Raw genomic sequence first — 27,911 nt, forward strand, 5'->3', positions numbered from 1 at the left:
TCTCTGTCAAATAAATAAATAAAATCTTAAAAAAAAAAAAAAAGAAACAGAGAAAGAGAGAGAGAGATGGGGTTTGGGGTTAATCAACGGCAGTTAGAGGACAGATAGAGAGATGCTAACTAGCTAATGGGTGAGAGGGGGCTGCACCTAAGTGACAAGTAGGAGACAGGCAGAAAACCTTTCCCTCCAGTAATCCCACCTTCCCATCTCAGGATTTCTGCATCAAAGGATTCAAAGCCAAAATGCTATCAACATCCTATCAGATTGAATTCCAAATGGTTCAGAAAACACTAGAGGAATTAGAAGAAATTACAAGTAAATAATCTCGAGATGAAGGAGAGCTTCCCCGGTGTAACTCCAAAGGCATAAATAAATCATAAGGGAAACATTTGTACACTTCACCTTCCGTACATTAAAAACCATAAACAAAATGTAAAAGCGAGTGCCATATAAAGAACCCATGTTCAGTACCTATGGTGAAAGTGTCCTATGATTGATATATGGAGAACTCTCACAAAAAATGGAAAAAAAAAAAAAAGATTAAAAAAAAAAAGAAAATTCCCCTTCCTGCTTAGGGGAAATAGGAAAATAATAAAAACAAGCAATTAGCAGAAAAAATTCAAGGACTCAGGGAACAGTGCTCTACATCACTGGTGTCCAAAGAACAAGATGTTAAAGCAATGAAGACCATTTTTATATTATTAAATGGTTAAAAAAAAACACAACAAGTTATCAAAAATGCAGAAAGACTCACCCTCTCATAGACTGTTGGCAGGAGTGCAGAGTAACACAACTCTCAGGAGGGCAAAATGACAACACCCCATAAAAGCTTTTTTCCCCCCCCAAAATTGTTATAGAACATTCTAGAACTTCCTTGCAATGGTACATCAAAAAGCCATTAGAATGAAGTTGTGAAAAGATATTTAATGACATCAAAAGTATAAGTAGGATTCAGTGCAGAAGCATAAATGGGCTGAGGTGAATGAGGTACTGAGAACGGTATCAGACACATAGGCGTTTTAAAAGTACTAGCTACTTTATTCGGAATGATTCTGATTTTTGAGAGGAACACCAGTGTATAAGTACAGAAATAAAAATCTATACATATCAAAGTACCTAGTTTAGAAAAATAGAGACATTTATTTTCCTTTTTCTGTGTCTGTATTTTCTCAAGTTCCCACAAGCAAAACATATTGGGTTTTGGAGGTGGAAAGAAAGATTTTCAAAAATGATGTCGTGGATAAACAGCCAATGACATATTTATATATGGAAATAACCATAAACATTACCTATTACCCACATGTGTAGATAAATATTATACGTATACACAGAGAGTCTAAGCAAAGGAATTGAGAGCACAGAAAAGAAAATGTTGACAGACCTCAGTGATCATTTCTGGGTATTGTGATAACATGTGCCTCTTAGGAGTCGGTGTGTGTGTGTGTTTTCATTTCCAAAATATGTCATGCAAATGTTTTTCATTTATAATAAAGAAAAAGTTATTTTAAACAAAAACGCCTGGGATACCACAGGGCTTCCTGGAATTTAAGCAATGTCCCATTTTGCAACTCATCTAGGGTCAACGCCTCTGCCATCCTGGACCCCTTTGCACTCCGTTCCCATGGAAAGAGTTACCAAGCCCTGTTGACTGGTTAGAATGTGTTTTGTATTTCTCCTTTCTTTGTTTCTACTGCTATCACTCTGATATCGGTGCCCGATCACAATTTCATACAGCCATTTCCCTGCTCAGAGAGGTCTGTCAGCTCCCCTCAAGTCCTTGACCTGGAGATAAAGACCTCCCCACATTATACACCTGGAATTATGAATCACAGTCAAACCAGTCTCCTTACTATCGTTCCAAATCCCCTGTGCGTTTTTCCACCCTTGTTTTTGCTCAGACTACCCCAACCACCACATACCCAAGGGCGTTTCTCCTTTCCTCTGGGTTTCCTTCCAGACAGAACTGAAAATCCACCTTATTCGGGATACCTGCCCCCACCACCTACCTAGAGGAAATACATTTCTCCATTCCAGCCCATTCATGTTACACAGGCAACAACAAGAATAATACAAATAATCTTTTTTTTTTTTTAACTTTCTCTATCAGATTGATTATATTTCTTTATATTCTTCCCACAGCTCAGAAGTCTAGTACATAGTAGAAAATGAAGGTTTGGACATAGACAAAAGACTCTCTGAGACAGCACGTTGGTACCTTTCTATCAACACAATCCTTTAATAAGTGACAATATTAGCATTCCGTTTAAATTAGCTGCAGCAGGGCTGTGGTTCCACTTTGCCCGCTCCTGGTGGGGCCCTCTAACAGAAGCCCACCAGCCGGAGGGTGTTGGGGAAGGTCTTGCGCATGCTCATGCATTTTTCCTGGTCAATGTAGAGGGAGTTGGCTTTGACCGCCAGGTCATGCTCCAGGGTGGCCTTGGTGTGGACCAGCGACTGTAGGGTGTCCTCCGCGTCCCTCAGACGCTGCTGCAAGGTCTGGATGGTGTCGTCTACCTCGTACACCTCGTTAACAAGGCTGCGTGAGGAAAGAAGCACCAGGTTAGGTTAGTGGAAATCACACACTCCGGAGGCTGGTTATGGGCTGATTTGAGGGCCTGCAGGGTTACTGAATTCCTGCCGGAAGGTGGCTGCTGGGCTGAGTGCACAGGGAGCCCCCAGCAGCACAGGGGTCATCCCAGTGTCAGAACAAATGAGCAGAGGAAGCAATACTTGGGCTTCCTTGGTGTTCTAGAATCAGGCCAGCGCCACTCCCAATAACAACACCCAGAATCCAAACAGCAAACTAAGCATATTTTAGGGACACCATCAAATTTACCACCAAGTTTTCATACACACACACACACACACACACACATTAATTTTTTTTTTTTTTTTTTAAGGGAAAACCTGGGTGCCTGGGTGGCTCAATGGGTTAAGCCTCTGCCTTCGGCTCAGGTCATGATCTCAGGGTCCTGGGATCGGGCTCTCTGCTCAGAAGGGAGCCTGCTTCCTCCTCTCTCTCTCTCTGCCTGTCTCTCTGCCTACTTGTGATCTCTGTCTGTCAGATAAATAAATAAAATCTTTAAAAAAAAATAAATAAAAAGGAAAAACTTATAAACGTGACTTTTTAAAAAATAGTACAAATCGGAAAAATCAAAGTTTTGCTGGATTTCCTTATATTTTTTAATCATTGAAACCGTTTTCATTGTTAGGAAGAAGGGGACACCCAAGTTTACTCAGGGGCTAGAGTTCAGCACAATGGCAGTGGGAAGGGTTAGCGAATGGGGCATTCCTGAAATTTTAATGCCCCTGTCCCCCAGGAACCTCCTAAGGCAATGCCTCAAGTTCCCAGACTGAATATATTTGTAATTGTCGAAAATGAAATAGACAGGATAAGGCTTGAAATCAGCTCCATGGAAGGTGTAACGGGTTGTAGTTCTAATTACCTTGTGATGATTTTTTTTTAAAGGCACATTTTTTCATGAAGACAAAAGAAAAAATTCATTTCATGAAAAAACATATAGCCTCTCCTCCAATTATATTAGTCAATATGGTTTCAATTTTCCTTTCTCTGATTATTAGCAAACCTTTCCTAAGTGTCTATTGGTCTTGTTGCTTGCGTCGTTTCTTCTGTGAACTGCTTCTCTCCTTTGCTCCCTTTCTACTAATTTATTACTATTTATCTGACTCGCTTGCAAAGAGCGCTTTCCATAATAGGCATATAAAAGACAATAATAATTTAATAGTAATAATAGCAACACACTTATTAGCTACTTTATTATATATATACACATTATACATGTAGTATATATATATAAATATGTATGTATTTACTATCCTCAGTACTTTAAATGATCAGACAATTTAATCCTCATAATAACACCATGAAGTAGATATTATGATTATCCCCATTCTACAGTTGACAAAACTGAGGTATAAGGAATTTAAGCTTTGCATGGAACTGTCCATTGGCTGTTTTTAATTACCATGCTGCTCCCCTACTAACTCCAGCCAACTGAAAACACAACTCCAAATTTATCAAATTGTAATTATCAAATTGACTCAATATTAAGGTTATTTTATTTGGGAATTCATTTATCAACAGACTGGAAGTGCATGGAATTAATTAAAATATACAGTAATACAGGGGCGCCTGGCCAGCTCATTCAGTAGAGCATGAAACTCTGAATCTTAGGGTCATGAGTTCAAGCCCCACATTGGGCATGGAGCCTACTTAAAAAAAATAAAAATTAAAAAAAAAAAATAAAGCATACAGTAATGTAAAGAGAATAGCAACGATGACCACATAAAGATATGTGGGTCCCTAAGGATAGAAAGGGATTTCACCATTATAGAAAAATTTCCAAGTCATGTTAAAATCATTATTATACCCAGGCAACTGTCTGGCTTCACAGAACTCTGCAGCTGGAAAATAAATGTGAGAGGTCATCAAGCCCAGCTTCCTTGTTTCGCAGACAAGGAAACTGAGCCAAGAGACCCATGAACTGCCTGCTGTCTCCACAGGCACGCGGCCCACATGTGTTTATAAGCTTTGCATGGTTATCCAGGAAGCTAAGAAGGAAATAAGGAGTCTCACTCGTCGTAATAAGGAACTGGGTCCCATTTCCTGCCCCCACCGTGTCAGCTCCCTGCAAGCAAAGGGTAGAAGCAGAGACCCCACATGTTGGCGTCAGCCTCCAGGACCCCCTTGGGTAAGACCATTTCTAGATTTTATTTATTTATTATTATATCTTTTTAATTTGACAGAGAGAGGGAGATCACAAGTAGGCAGAGAGGCAGGCAGAGAGAGAGGAGGAAGCAAGTTCCCTGCTGAGCAGAGAGCCCGATGAGGGGCTCGATCCCAGGACTCTAAGATCATGACCTGAGCCAAAGGCAGAGGCTTAACCCACTGAGCCACTCAGGTGCCCTGGTAAGACCATTTCTAATTGTAATCCCCACCGTGTAAGGAAACCAGATTAATATACAGGAAGCCCAGTTAAATTTGAATTTCAGATCCATGTGTAATTGTTTTAGTATAAATATTTTTTAATTGTGATCAAAGACAGACAACAGAGAATTTACTGTCTTAAACATTTCTGGGCGCACAGTTCCAACAGCCTTTCCTCTGTTCCCTCCGTTCACACTGTTGGGCCATCACCACCACCAACCATCCACAATACTGATCTTGCAAAACTGAAACTCAGTCCTCATGAAAAACTAATACCCCATGGCCCCCGGCAATAACCATTCTACTCTCCGTCTCTGGATATTTGGGATCTATCTGTATTGAAAACCATTCACTGTTTACCTGAAACTCAAATTTTACTGGACATCCCGGGTTTCGAGTTGTAAAATCGGGGCAAACCCACCACAAGACCCGTGTAGTGCCCGGCACAAAGTGGGCTCTCACGCAATATTAAAGTGGCACCAAAGAGAAATTTTTCTACCCCAAACCCTCTGTGCTCTCTTCTTCGTAAAGACACAATTTTAAGGAGATGCACCAATTCACAAGCTGCAGTTTCATCTGAGTGGAGGGGAGACTAGGGGGTAGAGAAAGGGGTTCTCACTTTGGACTCCACAGAGAGCTGTATATTCCTTGAATTCATTTTAACATCAGACTCCATCTCGATCTTGTGAAACTGAACAAGACAACTTGCAGGGGAAAATACAGTGGAACGTTTGACATCAAAGAATAAAGGAATAATTTCTTCACCGTGTTACATTGTGTTGAGTCATAGTATGAGAAAACAAGAGGAAACAGCATTCATACCCAATGATAACCTACGCTCTAGCCACATGATGGAAACCAGGCAAGCAACACTTTGGAAAAAAGAGAATTTGTACTTGAGGTGGGGGAAGAAACTCACAATATGATGTTGACTGAAAAAGTCAAGATAGGAGCGCCTGGGTGCCTCAGCCAGCTGAGTGTGTGACTTGTCTCAGCTCCTGATCTCAGGGTCCTGGGAGTGAACCCCAGTAGGGCTTCCTGCTCAGCAGGGATCTGCTTGTCCCACTGCCCCTCCCCTGTCCTCATCTCCACTCCCCTCCCCTGCGCATACACCCATGTTCTCTCACTCTCTCTTTCTCAAATGAATAAGTAATTTTTAAAAAAGAAAGAAAGGGAGAGGGAGAGGAAGGGAGAGAGAGAGAAAGGAAGGAAGGAAGGCAGGAAGGAAAAGTGAGGTTAGAAAATCCCAAAGGCAGTGTGATCACAATTTTGTTAACATGCCTGGGCACGGATTGCATGGAGCACTGGGTGTGGTGAAAAAATAATACTGTTTTTCTGAAAATAAATTAATTTATAAAAAAACAAAACCAAAACAAAAAAAAACCATGCCTGGTGTCAAGTACAACAAAATGCTAACCTCCGTTATCCCTCCATGGCACAACGAATCGAAGATGGGTTTTATTTTTTTTATTTTTCCTGTTTTGTTTTGCTTTGTATTTTTCCTATCATGAACAGATGCTACTTTTAAAATCAGGGAGATAATGAGGTAAATATTTTACAAAAAGGAAACACAGTTTGGAGGGACTTAAGCTCCCTTTGACCTTTAGTGACCAACACCGCAACAGGGCAACAGGGCCAACGTATCTGGCTCGGACAACGCAGCGATCAGACGATGATGGTCTAGAAACGTCCGTGGACTGCTCTGCAGAGCCCACCTCTGGGCGTGCCCTCTTCCGGAGATACACCTGCTGGAGGGGTCCTGGCTCAAGACACATGCACGCAGCCCCCAAGGGGAAAGGCGCTCACAAAAGACTCACAGAAGCAACAACACACAGCGCATCTCCCTTCATCTTGGAACCTGTACTGCGAGGAAAATACAAAGGCTTTCCATGGGGCGGAGGAAGAAACTGAAACCTACTGTGCCCGAAGTTCCCTTTGGTCTCCGATGGGTAAACACAAAATCTGAGAACCGATCTAAAAGCTCCTTTCTGTGGTTGCTTCCTTCAAGTTGGATTAAAAAGAAAAGCCTCTTGGAAAGATCCCAGGGTATAAAATAGTGGGGAGGTTGTGGCAACCCTGCGGGGGGGGGGGGGGGGATGGGGTTGACCAAGGGTGGGGGGAGGGGGTGTCAAATCGCGCCCCGCCCCCCTCTCACTTTGCCCTGCCCTGGTAAGAAGGCTTCAGAAGGAGCCCCAAACCCATAGGCAGGAAATGGAGCACAATATCTAGAAGTCCTTACTCCTAGCTGACAAACACTAGCCTAGTGGAAAATTTATCTGGGAGGGAACTTTTGAAAATACAGATGTGGATAGATCAATGATTATTTTTAATTTTAATTTTTTGGGGGGAGCGGAGAGGGGAACGAAATTCAAGATCCAGAAAATGCAGGCAGCGAGTTCCCTTGCCTCCCGTTGCTTTGTGAATAGGGCTGGGAGGGCCTGGACTTCCCTCCGTGTGTGCCTTTAGAAACACACTCTCACCCATCTTTTAAGGCCCCCCCTCTGCCTCGGCTTCCTTGTTCTTGGCAGATCACAGAGAGCCGTTCTGCTGAAACCGCTCATTTTGGGGGGAAATTACAGAACTGAAAAAACATTTTGCATTCAAATACAAATAAAGCTACCGTCATTTTTTTGTTTTTCTAAATGTACCAAGATTATTGAAGCAAAGCAGAACCTGGTCTGGCCTGCCACCAAGAGCCAAAAATGTTTAGAGTTACTTTTGAAAGAACCCGTTTGGAACACTGTAAATGAAAATAAAAGTCTCAAAATGAAAACTGCCGTTTTTCTCTGTCCTTGCTCCCCTGAGTCTGTGGTCTCTTTGGCAACGATACTTGGATGAGAAATCCTTACGGAAACAAAAGGAAGTTTTTCTACTAAAGTCAGTAAAGGAGCATTGGAAATGGACATAATATGGATTCTATGGGAAGCAAAGGGAACGTAAATTCTGTGTAGCTCTGAAGGGGGGAGAAAAGTAAAAATCATTCCGTTTCTGTGCAGCAACCTTCAATGCCTCATTGTCTGATAACTCCAACGTCAAATTAGACCACTGCTCAAAACCCTTTAAAAAAGCAGCCCTGGGCTTGTCTGATGCCAGGCTGAACAATTGATAGATTTCCGTCTCTACTTCTGGTGATTCCTCAGAAACTTTCAGAGAATGCAACTTTGCTCAGCTACCCCTCGTAAGATTTGCAGAAAGCCACAATTCGTGATCCATTCCTAACCGGCCAGATGGCCGGGTACTCACTGCCACAATCTTCAGAAGCACGTGGACACCGCAGATGGGCCTCTGGAGGGGAGGAGAGGTAATCCTAAATAATGAACAGACTGGGTAGGAAAAGGGGTTCTCTGGAACCCATTTGGGGAAATGTGTGGCCAGCCTGGGTGCACACGCATATGGCTATGGCCCAGACAGCAGATCTACCAGGAAAAAGGCAGCTAATCCACTGGCATATATGCTCAAACATGCTTCTTAGCATGCAACACAGACAACATGCATGGGGACAGGTAGGGGGTTTTGCTGTAAAGGTCGCCTCTGTGACCCTGAGTTTCATCCTCTATGAGAAAGAGATGGGGATACAGTACCTGCTTTGTTGACTCGCTCCTTTAGGGCATTGAGGAAGTGGGATGGGCTCGGCCGCCCGATGGGGGGATGATAAAAGGACCGTATGAGTATAAAGATGGGAGCAGAAACTTCCCACACAGACGTTTTGATTGGTTGAATAGTGAGGCAGGCAAGGGCTCAAACGGTGCCTTTACTTACCACATCATGCAACCCGCGTCTGCCTCCGTTTCCTTATTTGTGAAATGCAGATACTGAATGAGGTAGTGTAAGGGGCTGAGGACAGGGCTCAGCCCAGAATGAGAGCCATGCATAATCACCTACTCTTCTCATGCCATTTCACTGTCTGTCTTGTCTTCATCGTCGTTGGCCTCACAACCATCTCCCTTACCCTCCCAGAAATCCACACTTGCTTCTTTGGCAGGGCTCAAAGCCATTTCATCCCCAGGATCAACCCCTTGTGATGACAAAGGAATCCCATCAAGGAACCAGGCAGGAGACAAGACTAGTGGCATCTCCCCACAGCACCAGAAAAGAATTTGGTGTTCGAGTGTGGCCCCTTTGTCCCTCCAGTTGCTATAAATTTGATTTGATTCTGCAAAGACCATTTCATGACCTTAGAAAAGCCAGGGAGAACTCCACAAAGAAAAGGCAAGCTGGCAGGTATTGGGAAATTGGAAATGAAGCCAGAATGTAGGAGGGGGAAAAGAGCTTTGCCCAGTTCCTGATGAGCCCATCCTAAAAGGAATGCTCAAAGTTTATATCATCATCATAAGAAAAGATGCCTAGTGTTGGGTAGATAAATGGCAGCATGAGAGTTTTGCCAGCCTTGTATATGGGGGATGTGCTTGATGAAGCCCAGGTCTTTTCTACTTATACTGAGAACAGAACAAACTGAAGTGACTAGGAAACCATGAGGGTGGGGAGAGTAGATACTAAATTCCAAAAAAGGCCAGCGAGAACCAATGGGTGAGAACAAATAGAAAGGGGCCTGTGGAACTAGTACCAGGACTTCCTTTCCCGAGACCAAGTCCCAGGCCTTGAAAATCACACAGCAAGCAATGCATGCTGCTGCTTTTAAGAGACATTCTGGAAACTCCAGATCCCAGGGAAGCGCAGATTGTGAGTGGTCCCACTGAATGAAGCTTCACATTCATTATCACTTTTTTTGTATCTAGTATTGATATCATTTCCTTTTTTTTTTTTAATTGTGGTAAAATGTACATAACACAAAAAATTTACCACCTCGACTGTTTTTAAGTGTGCAGTTCGGTGACGTTAAGTACCTTCGAAGTGTGGTGCGCCTATCATCGGCATCCATCTCCAGAACTTAACTGTCCTCCCCAACCGAAAGTCCATGCCCATTATTAATGGGGGCTTCAGTGGGTAGAAGAAGAATCAATGAAACAAGATGGAATTGGGAGGGAGACAAACCATAAGTGACTCTTAATCTCACAAAACAAACTGAGGGTTGCCGGGGGGAGGGGGGCTGGGAGAAGGGGGTGGGGCTATGGACATTGGGGAGGGTATGTGCTTTGGTGAGTGCTGTGAAGTGTGTAAACCTGGCGATTCACAGACCTGTACCCCTGGGGACAAAAATATATGTTTATCAAAAATAAAAAATTAAAAAAATAATAATAATTATTAACGCTTCCGAAGAAGGATCCTACACAATGACTGTTACTGGGTTCTTCCATATGACCGGTGTGAAAGCAGAGAGGAGGACCTTCATAAAGAGCTTGGAGCCACCATGGGGCTGGTGGGTGGCCCCAAGGAGCACCCCGAGCTTGCCCCTCCTGCCCAGGGCCCACTGCCGTCTCACCGTAGCTGAGCCATGTCCCGGCAGAGCTCGATGTTCGGTCTCCTGGTGCGCTCATCCAATCTGGTCTGAGCCACCTTCAGGAAGGCAGACTTGTCCTTGATGGCCTTCTTGATGGATTCTATGGTCATTTCAGTCTGGAAGATCTCCTGCAGGGTCTGTAGGAAGAGAAGCAAATGCTTGAGGCCTCTTGCAATTTGAGGCCTGAGGCCTGCCTTGCCCTCTCCTAGAGGGCGGTGGATTCTCTGAGGGCCTTGCTCCCTCCCAGGCCTGTCCCTGGGAATCTCTGGAGAGCTGAATGTGTGTGTCTCTTCCTAACTCCAGGTGAAATCTGCCAGATGGAGAGTAGTCACACCACAGAAATGAGCAAATTTGACAAATTGGAGCCTTCTTCCCACCCACAACTCCCAGATCGCTATTATTAAATATTTACCAGCACACACATGCGCGTAACTCTGAAAAAGGGGGAGGCCCAGAGATTCGAGTGGCCCTTGCATTCCTCCTCACATCTGTATGTCCTGCCTCTTCATCTTCTTACAAGTGTCACAGAGATGTTTTCCTGCTAGTGGAGGACTTGACTTGAAGCAAATCAAGTTCAAGTTTCTCAGGGTCTCACTTGCAAGGAAGGACCACAGGCAGATTTGGAGTCCTCCTTTTATGTTCTTTTTTCTTAAAGGAGGGTCCCCCAAACTGCATAAACCCGGATCCCTTCCTGGTCTCCTTGCCTATGCTCGGACAACTCTTGTTTCTTCTGCGACCTTGGTGCCCTCCTGCCCCCGGCTCCCAGGCCCAGCTATGTGCATTGCACAGTGGTCCTGCTCACTCCCTGTACTTTGACCAGCTCCCTGGAGGTGACCCCTGTACTCCAAGACCCAGTGGCCCTCGTGAAACTGTACTTTCAAAGTTGACAATGACCCTCCCCAACGACTCCTTCTCCTTGAAACCCTTGCCCTGTTTGTCTTCTCTGGCCAACCGCTGTCCTAATTCCTTGCATCTCCCTATAGCTGCCCCTCACCACTTCCCAGTACAAGGCTCTGTCTTGAGCCACTTCTCTGCTCTGTCCTTTCTCCCCTGCAGAGCTCTCATGAAACCTCACAGATTCGGCACTTGTGCAATCCAGGAGCCCTGAAATCTGTCGCTTAAGCTTTGACCTCCCTCCCAAGCATTCAACGACCTGTTGAAGATCATTGCACTGTTCCTATCACCAAAGCTGCTCTCAGGGTTCCCTGTCCCGTGAAGCCGTCCCTGTCTCTCATCAGTGGACATAACGCTTCCTTCGGCTACATTTAATGTTTTAACTGAGGAGTTCTTTCTGCACCTTTCTGGTCTTTTCTACTTTCATGTCCCGTCTGGCTCTACGATGCAAGATGGCAAGGCCAGTGTGTTGTTCCGTGTGCTTACCCCAAAGCCACCCAGCACCATACTTCGAATGTAGCAGTTCTGGCCTGAATGCTATCTTCTTCTCCACCCCCAAGTAAGTTCCTGTGTTGAAGTCTTAACCCCTGGTATCTTAGGATGGGATTGCATTTGGAGGTGGAGCCTTTGAAAGAGGTAATTATGCTAAAAATGAGGTCATTGGTGTAGGTCCTAGTGCAAAAGGACTGTTGTCCTTATAAGAAGGGGAGATCAGGACAGAGACATGCATGGAGGGAAGAACAAGTGAAGACAATGGGAGAAGATGGCCATCTCAAGTCAAGGAGATAGACCTCAGAAGAGACCAGCCCTGCTGACACCTTGATCTTGGGAATTCTAGGCTCCAGAATTCTGTTTTTTATGAATTGTGTTGTTTATGCCACCCAGTCTGTAGTGCTTTGTTGGGATAGCCCCAGGGAACTAATGCAACATTAAATACAAATTTCTTGAACAAAGGGACTCCATCAGGTTATCCTTCTAGAGGCCTTCAAAATTGCCTTGTACTGCCCAGTGACTACCTTCCCACCAATGTCCTGTACAGTGTGGCTCCAGGCTCCCCTCGCAAGCTTCTCTGCCAGGCCACACGACAGATCCCAACTCAACCTCTGACTGGCTGCCTCCCAAGTCTTCATTCGAGACATCACCCCACCTGAATGTTCCCCTCTTTCTCCAAACCCCAATGACACTTTCTGCATCTGTTATCTGGCAATCGCAATTTGTAATTTTCTATTGTTATTAATTGTTCATGAGCTTTTCCTGTGTATGCGCATCATGAATATAAGCTTCCTGGGACCCAAACTGCATATTATACTTCTCTCTGCCCTTCACAGAAGGTAGCACACTGTCCGGCCCAATAAATATTTGCTGCCCAAAGAAGACACCATGAGAAGGGAACTTAAATTGCTGCAGTCTGAGAAAATAAGGTTTCCCTCAATTGGATAATAATGGTGCCTTCCAGCACACATGGCTGTGTCAGGTTCTTAAAATAAGAAGTGAAAACCTATAGGTAGCATAAATCCACAGAAGTAATAAAAGCTCTAAGACCAATGCTCAATAAAGAAAGAGTTCTCCTTATCGTGAAACACTCAAATCCTGCTTAAATCCTTCATTTTATTGTCATTGTAAAATGTTTATGCTTAGAGGACTTTAAAAAGTTCAATGTCAGAAACACTTTGAACCACCTAATAGTTTCCTGTATTTGGTTTTGTATTCCAGAGAAAGGACCTGAAATAATTTAACAGAAAACATTCCTACCATATGTTCTAATAATAAATTCACTTCCTAGCTACATACAGTGATTCATTAAACTTTAATCATAATATTTTTGTTTCTATTAAATTCTAGGAACCTTTCAGTGCATAGTGCATTCTTTGTATTCCAAAAACCAGTGGATTCCAATTTCATTTTGACACCTGGTTACCTGGCTAAAATAAATGGTGTGCTTTGTACTGTTTTTAATTTTTCTTAGTCTGTATGGTCAGGCGGCCATACATCTTACGGCGTCTCTCCGGGAGTGGTGAGAGATTTGTGGTCCCAGAGCCCCCTGCTCTATCTCTCTGGGTCAGCTAAGGGGTACCACCGGCACTTGATTTACCTTCGCTAAGTGAATCTGAATCTTATTTTTAGCATCTGCGGTCTCAGCAATGCGATTGGTGAAAGACAAGTTCACTTTGTTGAATTGATTCCACATCTCATTGGCAGTCACAACCAAGAGGTTTTGAATGTCGTCTCTTAGCTTGGCAGAGGCTGCTCGTTCACTTTGGGAACGGAGAATATTGTCATCTGTAAATTTGGCCCAGGACTCGGGCACTGAGACCCTGTGGGGAAAAAAAGAAGAAGAAGAAAAAGTAGAACCTTACAATGGTGACAATGATGAATCAGCCTGGACAGTCTCTAGGTGATCATTCATTTTGTGAAAGGGGAAACCCCCTATCACTGAATCCTGGTTTATTGAATAAAATGTAAACATCAGAGGAAAGCTTATTTAAAACTTTTCTTAATTGTTCCTTATATTTCTGCTTAGTTTCTGTAAATCCAGGGCACACACTACGTCCCCTGCCCAATTGGTAGGGAGGGAAGCAAGGGTTGGGGAGAATGGGTGAAGGATATGGGTATTGTGGCTCATAAGAAATGTGTCTCACTGGCCTGAGAAGCATATGAGAAAATATCCAAACTCAGGAGTAATCAAAGGAGCACTGACAAAAACAGCAACATACTAAGGACCCTTCATCAGAATAGCAAAGACTGTCGAGAATGATAATTTTCTGGTGAGCATATTTTTAAAAAGGTTTCTCTCCTGCAGGCAGGAACGTGGGATTGGTAGAACCATGCTGGAGGACAACATACACCAAGACCCTAACACATGTGTATAACCCAGAAATTCCATTTACGGAAATTTTTTACTGAGATATAATTGGCATATAACATTGCATTAATTTCAGGTAGGTGCACAACATAATAATTTGATACATGTCAACATTGCAAATTGATTATCACAATAAATGTCATTAACATCCATCACCATACAGAGTTAGTTATTTTTTCTTCAAATGAAAACTGTTACGGTCTACTCTCTTAATAACTTTCGAATTCACAACATGGTATCATTAACTATTGTCACGAAGCTCTACTTTACATCTCTAGGACTAAAAATAAGGAGTGCTTTGTGAATTTGTGTGACATCCTTGCCCAAGACCCATGCTCATCTTCTCTGCATCATTCCAGTGTTAGCATATGGAGCTGCCAAAGCAAGTAATATAGAAATTTATCATAAAGAATTAATGCAGCCAAAAATAGATACATGAGGATATTAATTTTCAGTAATATTTAGGACTATCATTTAAAACTGAAAACAGTCTAAGTGTCCAGAAGTAAAGAAAAATTTGAGTAGATTATGGTACATTTCACTTGATCTTGGCCAAAAGACCGAGAAGCGATAGATTATGGTACATTTAAATAAGGTAATTCATAGAGCATGCGAACTTGTGTTGTACAGTATTTTCACAGTGCTTTGATATATCAGGAAATGAAAAGCCACACAGACTATACAAACAGTATGTCTGTAATGCCACTCCTTAAAAATACAAATCTCGGGCACCTGGGTGGCTCAGTGGGTTAAAGCCTCTTCTTTCAGCTCAGGTCATGATCCCAGGGTCCTGGGATCAAGCCCCATGTCAGGCTCTCAGCTCAGCAGAGAACTTGCTTCCTCCTCTCTCTCTGCCTGCCTCTCTGCCTACTTGTGATCTCTGTCAAATAAATAAAATCTTTAAAAAATAAAAATAAATAAAAATAAAAATCTCTATGTGTGCAGAACCATATTGGAAGGACTAATAGTTAACATTGGGCATGGTGGGTTTACAGGTGGCATTTCTTTGTTGACATGATGGAATATCAAAGAAGAATCTTACTGTTGACTAAAGGTGTTATCTCAGGCCTCAGTGACAAAAATAACACACTGCATGCTCCATACCTTGGCATTCCATGAGAAATGGCTAAAAATTCATGCTGGAAATAGAGAAGGCCCTTGATGGAAGGCAAGGTGCTCAGAGTGTCTGGTTTGATCTCAGCACATCTCCTTCCCCAGAAGGAGAAGATGATGATGATTCCTGCTCACCTCAACCCAAGTAAGGGGCATTTCAAGCAGACCACTTAGGACATACGGTTTGAATCTGATTCACACTTGAAGAATCTAAAAATCAAAGTTGACACATGCTGCTCCTAGTACAGGAGCAATAAGAGATGGAGCTGCTTTGGGGGTGACCAGCGCCACAATAGGGAATCCATGTGGGGGTCACTTGAAAAGGGTGTCAGCTTGGGAAGGAGAACATGGGAACTCTTTGAGGTGACAAAAGTATTCTTTATCTTGACCCTGGTCTGGTTACATGGGCACAGAAATTTGTCCAAACTCACCAAAATGTACGCTTGGACCAAATGCATTTTAGTGTGTAGGTGAATTTCACCTCAGTCAATCAAGTTGATTTTTTAAGGGAATGGCTGGAAAAAGACCATTAACTCAAGACTGCATCCAGGGGCCTAGCAAAGAAACCACTGGTTTAACAAGCGGTAGTAATAAAACGTGAAGTTGTTTTTCAACTTTTACCCCATGGAATCCAGGGCATCCAGCCCATTGGCAACACCTTCTTTTCTTTACATTTATTTGTGTTTTCTAGGCTTTTCTGTTTCAAGTAGCTGTTATCTTCATAGTTAGAAATACAAAAAACAAATTTTCACCCTTTTTTTTTTGAGCTTTTTAAATATTTATTTTTGAGGTAAGTTTGACTTACAACGTCCTATTACTTTGTACAAAGTGATTCCACAATTCTATACATTACTCAGTGCTCCCCACAATAAGTGTAAACAGCAAATATTCTTCTACAAAATAAAAGAGAAGGCAAGTGCCTGGCTGAGGAATACACATGCTTACTGAAGAATGATCCAAAGTAGGGTATATCTTTCATCTTCCCCACATCTTCCCACATTTTCCGTTTTAACCTGTAAGCTATGTCATTTTGAAGGGAGAGAGAATGAATTAAATGACATTGAAATCATAGAGGTAGTTAGAGCCCAACTTACGTCGCATCAACCCTCTCCACACCGCGAAAATAGCTGACACCATCTGATGTGTTTCGCAGATGGTGGCATTTATCATCGATTCTGAAAGCTGCCTGCTTATCACTCAGGTCCTTCTCCAGCTCGTGCTGGGAAGCTCTGTTAGCTCTGTAACAGAGAGTGAGGAAATGGAGCTTCAGGTTTAGGAAATAATTTGATATGAGGAAGAGTAATTGGCCCTTCTGTGCTGGGACCCACCCACTACTGCTGTCTGGGTCTCTCCTCTTTTCACACAATGTTCAGCTTCCTAATTAAAAGGAGCCTTCCCTGGAGATGTCCATACATGTGATTAATTAGAACCCTGTCCACACTGCCCCTCCCATCGTGTGTGGTGGGATTTGGGGGAGAAGAGGTATAGATAAACAGAGGGCAGGTATCTGGAACCCCAAGGCTGAGACCTGTCTTCCTAACACAAACACTATTCCAGGTTGGACCCTGGTTTAAAGTGATCTGTCCACATCAGTGCCTCTCTTTCCTTCTTCTTTTTCTGCTTCTAAACGCTAATTCCTCCATTCTTTGAGTGCAGTTCCCCCAAGAAGTTCTGAGATATTTATATACAGCCTCCCTCCTTCCACAGCTGACCTCAGTTTGTGGTCAGGTGAGGCCTAAGAAGTTTTCTGGGAGATAGAAACCAAGTGTAAATATTGAGCTCTGGGGCCAGAGACAGAGTGCCTGAAAGGACATGAGGAATTGGGGCCCACAGGCTCATCTCCTCCAGTAGCCTCTCTCCTGGGAAGGAAGGGGTTCTGAGATGCATGGTGTTCCCTCCCCTGCCAAACAGATAGGAGACCTGGAACCTCACTAGCAAAATAATAGGCCCATGGGGTGGGCATGGGTGACAGGTGACCCACATCTTTCCTCATGTGGTGGTTGATTCAACAAATAATTACTGAGTGTCTACTACCTATCAGGCAATGTTCAACCCCAATGCATCAATAGACAAAGCAAGCATCTCTTCTCTAAAGAAGTTTACATTCTAGAGGGAGGAGACAGGCAATACCCCTAACAAATAAACAAATCGTGTCGTTAGCAGAACAATGCAAAAAAACAAAGCAGAAAAGGAAACAAGACTGTGAGTGATGATTTAAATAAGATGGTCAGAATAGGACTCCTTAAGGAGGAAATGTTTGAGCCAAGACTTGCAGGAGGAAGTAGCAGATCATGCTAGGCCTCATTGGAGGACATTGGAAGGAGTCAAGTTTTCCTCCAAGTGAAGTGAGAGACCACTGATTTACAGTTTTCAAAGATCATTTGGTGCTGGGTTTAGAACAGACTGTAGGGGACAGGGAGACCCATTAGCAGATGGGTACAGTTACCCAGGTGAGAGATAATAATGGCTTGGACCAAGAGGATAACAATGAAGGAGGTAGCAAGTGTTCAGATCCAGTAAGTTTTAAGAGAGCCGAGAGACATCTCTAGGAGATTAAACATGAAGGGGTGGAGGAGAGGTGAAGCTGAGTAATTGGAATAACAGAATTCCATCAACAGAGGTAAGCAAGTAGGCTGGGGAGAAGACAGAAGTGCAGCCAAAACACTGAGCTTGAGCATTCATTAAACATCCAAGTGTAGATACCAAGGAGGTTGTTGGAATTTGGGAGACAGGTCTGGGATGGAAATAAAAACTGGGGGATCATTAGCGTACAGATAGTATTTGAAAAATCAGGACAACCAGATGATAATCATTTCAGTGTTTCTGGCACCCAAAATCGTCTTGGCATTGGACCATTTTGGTCCAATGGTCCATTTTGGAGCCACTTGGTAAAGCCTACATTGAATAGAATAGATTAATTCCAGCTGCAGCTGGAATTAAGGTAAGTGCTTGACCTACCAGAGCTCATCTTTTTGTGTGAAATAGAAATGAGGACAGCAGCATGCCAGTAGCCTGTGTTTTGTGAATCCTGAAAAATAACTTTTGTGAATTCTAAAAAACATGCAAGACATGAAAGATGAGAAAGCTGCCTCCTCTTGCCATTCTGTGTTCAGTCTCCCATCTCAGGTTATTGTGTTGAAACTCTGGGATTAAAGGACTTTCTCACTTCTGGGTCTGGGACCAAGATGCCCCCTACCCTTCCTCTCTTGGGCTGATACAAGACCTCCTCTGACCTAACCTCAGAACTTCCTTAAAGAAGGTGCTTGAGGCAGTACCCCACCTGCCTGTCTTAGAGCCCAAAATGGGAAAAATCTTGGCTACCATGTTGGTGCCTAATGACATTCTATTTTCAGCTGAGGTCCAAACTGAGGCCTTCGTTGTGTGTTCCAAAGCAAATAGTATTGAACAACCTCCTCCCATCACCTTCCTTGGACCAAGCCCAATGACCATGCTAAGGGTCCCATAAATTCTGGAGAAACCACCCCAGGAAATGAGGTAGGCATTTTATCCACTGTGTATTAAATGAAAACCCAGGTCTTTAAAGGCTCATCAACAAAGGTTCTACACAAGTGCAAAAGACCTAAATAGGGCTGGAAATGAGGCAGTTTGTAGCAGAGACTGATATGAGGATGTGGCTGTTCCACAGTGGAACAATCTGGGCAAGAAGAGTGAAGAACGTGGAGGATGAGCTGCAGATTTTAAGTTACACAAGAAAATAAGATTGGGAACTGGACCCAAAGAAAACATAATAGACACTATTCTGTGAACCATGCTAAACTGTGGTTCTGTGATTTCTAGGGAGCAGAAGCCAAAAAGTAATACCAAAACAACACTGCCTTGTATTTATAGCTCAGGTAAATGGTAGTTAACCAAACCATGTGTAGTCAGTCATTCTTAACTAATCTTCTACCCAACATTTCTAGAGTAAAGAGCCCTTCCAATCACAGTCAGGGAGAGGTCCCAGCCAGCTAAACCTCACCGAACTGCAGAGCATCAATCCGGTGGGACACAGTGGGCAAGCAAAGCAAGCAGAACTGATACCTCTATAACTCTTATTCCTTTTAGCGTCTCTCTCACATCTTATCCTTGACAGCATCAGTATAAGCAGAAGCATCCTTCCCTTCCGGTGACATTTTGATGCTGCTTCCACGGCCATAACCAGATGAACATTCATCTTTCCAGTCATGTTGGGAAAGAGGCTCGACCAATGTGTTTTCTAAGCTGACAGTTGTTATCTTTGCTTAAGACCTTCCTTTGATTATTACTCTTCCCCGCCCCAATCCCCACCATAAATATTAAGTACCTACTATCTACTATTGCCAGGGAAAGAAGGATTTGTACTCTAGGAGAGTAGGATGGGTGAAGAGTTACAGTACTGCACTGTGTAACAAAAGCACCAGGGAGCAGGTACCAGGGTCCCCTGGAAATCAGAGAAGTCTGAGTCTTTAAGGAGTTATGGAAATAATCATCAAAGTGAGCCACAACTCTTTACTTTTCCAGCTATTGGGCTGAATATACACAAATCAATCTCTCCTCAAAGAATGAAAGTCTTTTGAGTTTAAAAGAAATCTTACCCAGGGCACCTGGGTGGCTCATTCGGTTAAGCAACTGCCTTTGGCTCGGGTCATGATCCCAGGGTCTTGGGATGGAGCCCTGCATTGGGCTTCAGGCTCAGCAGGGGGTATGTTTCTCCCCCATCCGTCTACTCCCCCCGCCACCACGCATGCTCACTCTCTCTCCTCTCACTCTTGCTCTCAGATTAAAATCTTTAAAAAAAAAAAAAAGAAAGAAAGAAAAGAAATTAATCTTAGCCGTACTCCAAGTTAGGGCAGAAATTCTGTAACATCTCAAAATTATTTTTTAAGATTTTATTTACTGATTGATTTGAGAAAGAGTGTGTGCACACGTGTGTGCACACGCAATTCGGGGGCGAGGCAGAAGACAAGGGAATCACAAGCAGACTCCATGCTGAGCACGAAGCCCCCGTTGGGGCTCGATCTTACGACACTGAGATTGCGACCTGAGCTGAAACTAAGAGTCTGATGTTTAACCAGCTGAACACCCAGGCAGCCCTCAAAACTACGTCTCTAGCTAAAAAGTTAAAGCAAGCACTCCAAGAACTCATCTTAACCTCCAAATAAAAATGTGTATGTGCACGTGTGTATGTGTGTGGGGGGGGTGGGGTGAGTGTGTATGTGTATCTATATATAAGAAATCCTTACCTAAGAAGCTAAGAGAAATTTGAGTGGAAGACACAAAAACACAATTTTGAGACAGATTTTAAATGGTATACACATTGAAAAGTCTTACGCAAGTTGAGCAATGGCCTTATCCAAATGCAGCTTCATCCTTTCTTGACAACACAGAATAATATCAACCTCCTACTCGATTGAAAAAAAACACACACATACACATTAATGTTTTCATCATTGGGTATAACATCCAAAGCCAACAATGTAACAAAACATCAGCAAAGGAAAACTGTTCCTGGAAAAAAACGTCAAGTAAGACAATAAAACAATTTTTACACCCACTTACTTACCTCTATGCCCTCATGGTCCTGCAATCTAAACATTAGACTGAGGTTCACCCCTTTCTAGGGCTATAAGAAAATTATATTATGGAACAAGTTGGGACAGGAGTAAAACTGTAGGATTTGTTTTTATCTCTGACCCTTAACAAAAACAGTATAACAATAAGGTAATAAATAAATTCTGGTGATGTGCAAGGCTGAACTTGATGCAAGCTTCTTTTATAGTAGCTATTCTTCCAAAACAAAGTAAACTGGGGACGGAAAGGGACTGCCAAAAAGGGACTTCCCTCTGGCAATGCATATATCAACAGACCCAGCTCTTTGGTCCAAATGGAAACTTGACTTCCACACTGGGAGGCCAGCCCTCTCTCTGTTGCCTGTCCCTGGCAGCTCAGCTCCTACACTCACAAACCCCGCTGTGTACCCCTCTACTCGACCACACACGGGGCATTCTGATGCCTCCAGGATATATACTATTACATAGCATGTGTTGTGTCAGAGACGTTTTAAGTAAACACTCTTCGCTTCCCTCTGATGTTTAGAAAGTGCACATGGTCACTGTTTTCACTTTTCAAACACAGAGCAATCACACTATGCATACTGTTTTGTGGCCTGCCTTTTCATCTTGTTTATTTTTATTTATTTTAAGATTTTATTTATTTATTTTTTTAATTTTATTTTATTTAGAGAGAGCAGTCCCAGCAGGGGCTGAAGGAAAGAGAGAAAGAGAATCTCAAGAGGACTCCCTGCTGAGTGCAAGCCCATCTGGGCTCCATCTCACGACCCTGAGATCATGACCGGAGCTGAGATCATGAGTGGGACGTTTAACCAACTGAGGCGCCCAAGGGCCCCCACCTTTTCATTTTTAAACCTGAACATTTTCCCATGACATTAAAACACACCATGATGAACCACCTCAGTAAATGTTTAGATGCCACCAAAGGCATGGTTTTTTCCAAGGTTTTGACGAATACGGCCAAATGTCCTTCAGAGAAGTTGTACCCATTTACAACAATAAATGAGAGTACACTTCCTCTCCTCACCTACTAAGCGATCACTACCAAATCCTCTCCATTTTTGCCAGTGTGATAGGACCCCTCCCCCAAACAACAAACCTCCTGAAATTGGCAGGTTAATATTTTAACTGTGTATTGGCTCCTCATTTGACTTTCTTCTTTTGTGAATTAACCTGCTTCTTCGCTTTTTCTTTTGTTTTTTTTCTTACTACTTTATAAGGATTCTTATATTTGAAATTCAATCTTTTCCATCATGGATGTCATCAATGTAGATATAAATATATACAATATAAAAATATATGTACATTTTTAACCAGTTTCTACCCTGCCTTTATATTTTTGCATCATGAGTTTGATATTTAGACAGCCAAGATTTCTATGCTGTCAAATTTATTAAGTATCCCCTTTTGGTCTCCACTTTTGCTAATTTGATTATAAAGGTCTTCTCCACTCCAATATCAATTACTGCTCAACTATATAGTCTTCTTATTCTTTTATTGTTTCACATAAAAATATTAAGTATGCCTGGAATTCATTTCAGCGATAACTCTACCGACTCATTCTTTGATCCTCTGAATTAATGAAGTGAAAAACCACATTCCCACCTCGTGTTGTCATCAAGGTTCCACCTGCCCTTACAGGTAGCGAAGCTTTTTTGCACATTTTCATAGTGAGTTGTGCAATCAGTCTTTGTTTTAGTGTTGTTCAGTCTTCGTCTTTCTCTACAGCTTGGTGGGGGGGATGGTGGTGTGTGTACCTAGTTCGCTAAGGTGTTGCCAAAGGATGAGTGGAATACTGCTTGGAAAATACTACTTAATGCCCAAAATCCTAGTGAGCTTTTATACTACATATACACGATGCATGTAGTGGGAATTTCTGGACTTTAATGGGGGAAAAATGCATTTAATGAAACTCTTGCTATAAAAAATATTGATAAATTTGATCAATGATTACTATATTTGAATTTAAATGATGCCATGGAATAAAGGTCAGATGGTTGGGGGCAGAAGGGTTCATGGAAATAGGGAATGCCTACAACCAAAGACCTTTGGAATTGTCTCCAGCAATAATTTATCTATTAATTTGTATACAAGATTCATTTGGCTTTAAAAAGTTCAAGGAGTTAGCCTGGTCTAGGAGGACCAAAAAAGAGGGTACCCTGATCAATTCCCCAAGAGAAGCCATTCTGTGAGAATTTGGTGGAATATCACTGATTGAATGTGAAAGCCAAGAGAATTCATGAGAAAATATTTCAATGCGACCATCTTCTTCAACAATAGGCCTTTTAAAGCTACTTCTTTTTTTGCCAATGTTTATTGAGTTATTCCAAAAAATTAGACCAGTGTTGTTTAAATGAAAAGATATGCTAACATCACTACTTTGAGTAAGCTAAGGATACACTCATTACTTGAATTAATTGGCAATGATCAAGCATCTTTCAGTTGACAAACCATTACTTTAACTGTAGATTTAGTTATTTTTAGATAAAGTAACTTCTGCTACTGGTCTAGAAAAATATCAAACCTCTAAAGCAGTGGTGGTGGTAGTGGTTGTTTAAAAAATACATTTATTGATATAATTCATATATGATAGAGCTCATATATTTGTACAACTCAATAGTTTTTTAGTATATAAAACCATCACCAGAACCAATGGTAGAACATCCTCATTACACCCCAAAGAAACAACATACCCCTACACTGTTACCCAGTTTCCAATCTCCAGAGCCTGTTTCTCCTAGGCTACCACTAATTTTTCAGTCTCTATAGACTTCCTAAATCCAGACATTTCATGGAAATGGAATCCTGCAATGTGCAGTCCTTTGTGGCTGACTTCTTCACTTAGCATAAATTTTCAAGGGTCATCCATGTAGTAGAATGTTTTAGGATCTTTTTATGGTTAAATAACATTCTATTGTATGGCTATACCACATTTTATGTATCACTCAGAAGCTGACAGACATTTGTGTTGTTTCTAAATAGCTGTTATGGATAATGCTATGGACATTCATGTATAAGTTCTTGTGTAGGCATGTCCTTTTTTTTTTCCTCTTGGGCAGATACATAGGAGTAGAACTACTGAATCATATGGCCACTCTATCTTTAACGATTTTCCAAAACAGGTATATCATTTTACCTCTCCACCAGCATATCCTCACCAACACCTCTTATTATTTGTGATTCTGAGTATAGACATCCTGGGGTGGGGGTGAGGTAGTATTCCATTGTGGTTTTATTTGCATCTCCCTGGTGAACTAATAATGAGCATTTTTTACTGTGTTTATTGGCCATGTGCATAATCACTTTGGAGAACTCTGTTCAGATCCTTTGCCTAGTTTTTGTTGGGTTATTTGGGGTTTTTTATCTTTAATTTTTAGAGTTATTTATATATTATAGATAACCTTATCAGATATACAATTTGAGAAGATTTTTCTTCTATTCTATGGACTGTCTTTTCACTTTGTTGATGACGCTCTTTAAAGCATCAAAGTTTGCCGTTTTGATGATGATCATTTGATCTCTTTTTTCTTACATTGTCTGTATTTGTGTTTTTGGTGTCAGATTTATGAAATGATTGCTGACCTCAGTGTCACCAATATTTATGCCTATGTTTTCTTCTAAGAGTTTTACAATTGTAGCTCTTACACTTAAGTCTTTGATCCACTTATATTCAATTTTTTATATTCAGTGTGACGTAGGAGTCCAACTTCAGTCTCTTGCACACAGACATCCAACTGTCCCATCACTGTTTGTTCATGAAAGCATTTCTTTCCCATTGACTCATGTTAGCACCCTTGTTGAAGATGAATTGATTGTAAAAGGGAGGGTTTATTTCTGGATTCTCAAATTCTATTCCATTGGTCTGCATGCCTATCTTTATTGCCAGTACTACTGTCTCACGTGTTATAGCTTTGTAGTAAGTTTTTAAAATTAAGAAGTGTAGGTCCTCTGAATTTCTTCTTTTTCAATATTAGTTTGGCTATTCTGAATCCCTTGAATTTCCACGTGAATTTCAGGATCAGCTTGCCAATTTTTACAAAGCAGTCAGCTGAGAGTTTGACAAGGATTCTGTTGAATCTGTGGTCCATGTTGAGAAGTACTGCTACCATAACACTATTTAAGCCTTCGAATACACACACATGATTTGTCCATTCATTTACATCTTTATTAATTCCTACCAACAATATTTCATAGTGCTTCTGAACTCCAGTTGTTCATTAAAATTATCTGGGGAATATTTTTAATACCAATAACTAATCCCCACTCCAGATTTGATGACAGTGATGTATCAAGATAGGTTCATCAATGGTGGGGGCTGTTGGTAATGGGGGAGGTTATATATTCCCTTATAGTAGGAGCTATAAGGGAAATCTCTATGCCTTACTCTCAATTTTGTTGTAGTTCTAAAACTGCTCTAAAAAAACTAACTCTTTAAAAAGAATGGGGCTGCCTTCCCTACAACTGTATTTAAGAATAAACCTCATTGAGCATTTATCCATCAAAAAAAGCACCACACAAATTATGTATACAGTATAATTCTAATCTTGAAGACATATTTGTGTGTCTTTAAGCTGGGTGGTGTCTAAGTATGATTAATAAAAAGAAATTCTCTGAAATTCTCTGAATAAACTGAAATTCTCCAAAGTTAACAGTGATTTCTGTCTAACCGAAATTCAGGTGATTTTTATCTTTCTTTATCCTAGTCTGTATCTTTTGAATTCTCTCAATGAACATCTATTACTTTTATAACCCCCCAAAATCTTTTTTAAATTCTCTAAACATTTGATACTATATTGTATCTCAATATAAACATATTGATACTACAATGCAACTTCTTACTTATAAATGGCTTCATCTAACACAAATTTCGTTTGTTTGTTTCTACACATTAAGCACATGTTTGCAACTACATTTCTTGTTGTTGACCATACTCACCGTCAACAATTCAGTTTCCACTTCATCATGAACCAGATCGATCCCCATTCTCTTCTCTCGATGAAATAGACATTCTCGGGCTACCTACAGATACACAAATAATGGAAAACACTAATACAAAGTAACTAAAATCAGTGATGAGAAGTTCAGAGGATCTGTTCCTAAAACAAGTCAATAGATAGTCCCAATACCAACTTACCAACTTTTCAAGGCATTTTTTCCAAAATCCAGCATGAGACCCACCATAACAACTAAGTAAATCCTAATTGCTAGTTAAGAGGTAGAGTTCACCCTTCAAAGTGGTTTGGGAAAAATTTTTAATTTGGAAAGGTGACAAAATCAGGCATTTGGCATTGACTTAGTTCCTACAAATTAACTTCTGAGAAAATTACTTAGCATTAATTTCTGCTACAGAAATAATATCCTGAAACACAGCCTAGATATTATTTTCAAATATTTTCTACTGAGAAGAGTGAGAAAGAAACAAATTATTATCCTTGAAGAAGCCAAAATATTAGTGTAGCCAAAAATCCAAGTGATTACTTTTAAGTACCATTTATTATTTTCCTAATTACAAAAAGAATGTGCTTTATCCATTAAAAAGAAAAAACAGAGAAAAGTAGAAAATGATTTAGCCATATTCCTATCACTGTTTTGTTTGTTGTTTATAACAAAACAGAGGTTATAATGTCCTTTATAATTTTATATTGTGCTTTTTTAGGACTGACATTAAATGGTAGGCTCCAGTCATAAAATAGTCCCTGAGACAAAGTATGCTAATGACTCAAGTGGAAAACAGCTTGGATCGCTAACAATCAATTATGAAAGAACATTATACAAAAGTTACAAATCTTTTTTCAAAGACTATTTCATGACTTGGAATGACCATATAATGTTAATGTTTTCAGCATAAAATGTAATAGTATGTACACTGTAATCTGGACATCATATTATTGAACAAAATCTTTGAATGAATGTATATTTTTAATAGTAAAAATTCACATTTACAAGAAAATGAATTAATAGGTTGACGGGGAACTCTGATTATTTTCATGTATATTGCTAAACTGCTTTTTGTAAATTCCTACTAACCCTAGGTCTAGTAGGATTCTACTCATCTTACCAGCAACTTCTTACCAGCAACTTACCAGCATCTTCTTCACTTTGGCCACTCTAGATGTCATCAGTTTCCACCATTGCAAATATGATAGGCCAAAGATGGATATTTCATTGATTTCTCATTTTTATTATGGAATTTTAACACTTTTTTCTTATATTAGTTGATCACCTGGATTTTCCCTCTTGAGATGTATCTGTTTATCTGACTAATTCTAATTTTAATGAGGACCTTCCTACACTGTGCTGATAGTAAATATTTGAACACAGAAGAATATTTGGACAAGAATTGCAGAAAAAAATACAAATTAGATCCATCTCACTGAAAGGAGTAATAAAAGGAAGAAACAGGATGTCCCCCTGAAATTCGGAGAGTAAGTGGCTATCATTTTAAGGATACTCTAAAGTGGGGCAGGTAAGATGGGGTGCAGATCAGCCCAGGATTCCTCAAAATAAGCCAGAGCATGAAGAAAGTATGGAAGGGTTTCTGATCCTGGAAAACATCTCATGGTGAGTTAATATAAAAGGACATCATTTGAGAAGTCCTTTCTTGGAATTTCTGGTGGTTGTGTGTACTTACACGTGCTTGTGTTTTGTCAGGGGAAGGGGTGGGGTTGCATAATAAGAAGGAACAATGCACAGGGGTCTTCAACAAACTCTTCAACCCACTAGACTTCTAGTTGCTTAATTCTCTAAACTCTTCTGCTACAGATGTCATAATGAAGACCACTGCAAATGCTTATCACATGGGAAATATCATACAAACATGAAGAAAAATGGTGTTTGCCTCATCAATATATAGATACCTTCTGAAATAATTTCTGTAATTTGTTCATCTTCAACTATAGAATGTCTTCTTTCAATGGTCGTGGGTAGAGTGGGGTTGGAGCTCCCCCCACACATCACATACTCAGTGGGGTGAGAGGTGGCCAGAGGCCAGCAACAAACTAACATGCTACCTCCATGACTGCAACACCTGGCTTAACCTCATGCCCATTACTCTATTCAATCAAACTCACCCCACCTCCTAAGGTGGTCTCCTTGATCATTTCACTGCGCTCTAAAAAGATATCATAACATATACACAGGAGGCAT

At 41.3% G+C, this 27,911-nt stretch overlaps 1 protein-coding gene and 1 non-coding gene across 3 annotated transcripts in view; both read right to left on the bottom strand.

The window, feature by feature from the left end:
• Positions 1-1,117: 1,117 nt before the first annotated feature.
• The window catches only part of TEKT3 (tektin 3), a 37,975-nt gene continuing 11,181 nt past the window's right edge, over positions 1,118-27,911 (bottom strand). For both annotated transcript variants that reach the window (XM_045085391.1, XM_045085392.1), the window contains exons 3-8: positions 25,701-25,784; positions 20,527-20,597; positions 16,311-16,454; positions 13,333-13,555; positions 10,329-10,483; positions 1,118-2,536 (exon numbers count right to left, since the gene is read on the bottom strand). In XM_045085391.1, coding sequence (XP_044941326.1) covers positions 2,320-2,536; positions 10,329-10,483; positions 13,333-13,555; positions 16,311-16,454; positions 20,527-20,597; positions 25,701-25,784 — 894 coding nt within the window. In that variant the 3' untranslated portion in view covers positions 1,118-2,319. The remainder of the gene's footprint in view (positions 2,537-10,328; positions 10,484-13,332; positions 13,556-16,310; positions 16,455-20,526; positions 20,598-25,700; positions 25,785-27,911) is intronic.
• On the bottom strand, positions 14,386-14,491 carry LOC123393476. The gene has a single exon (XR_006608258.1). It is a non-coding gene; the product is annotated as a U6 spliceosomal RNA (small nuclear RNA).

The sequence above is a fragment of the Mustela putorius genome, unplaced genomic scaffold, assembly GCF_011764305.1.
Source record: "Mustela putorius furo isolate JIRA1106 unplaced genomic scaffold, ASM1176430v1.1 tig00000867_pilon_pilon_pilon, whole genome shotgun sequence".
NCBI classification, from domain to species: domain Eukaryota; kingdom Metazoa; phylum Chordata; class Mammalia; order Carnivora; family Mustelidae; genus Mustela; species Mustela putorius.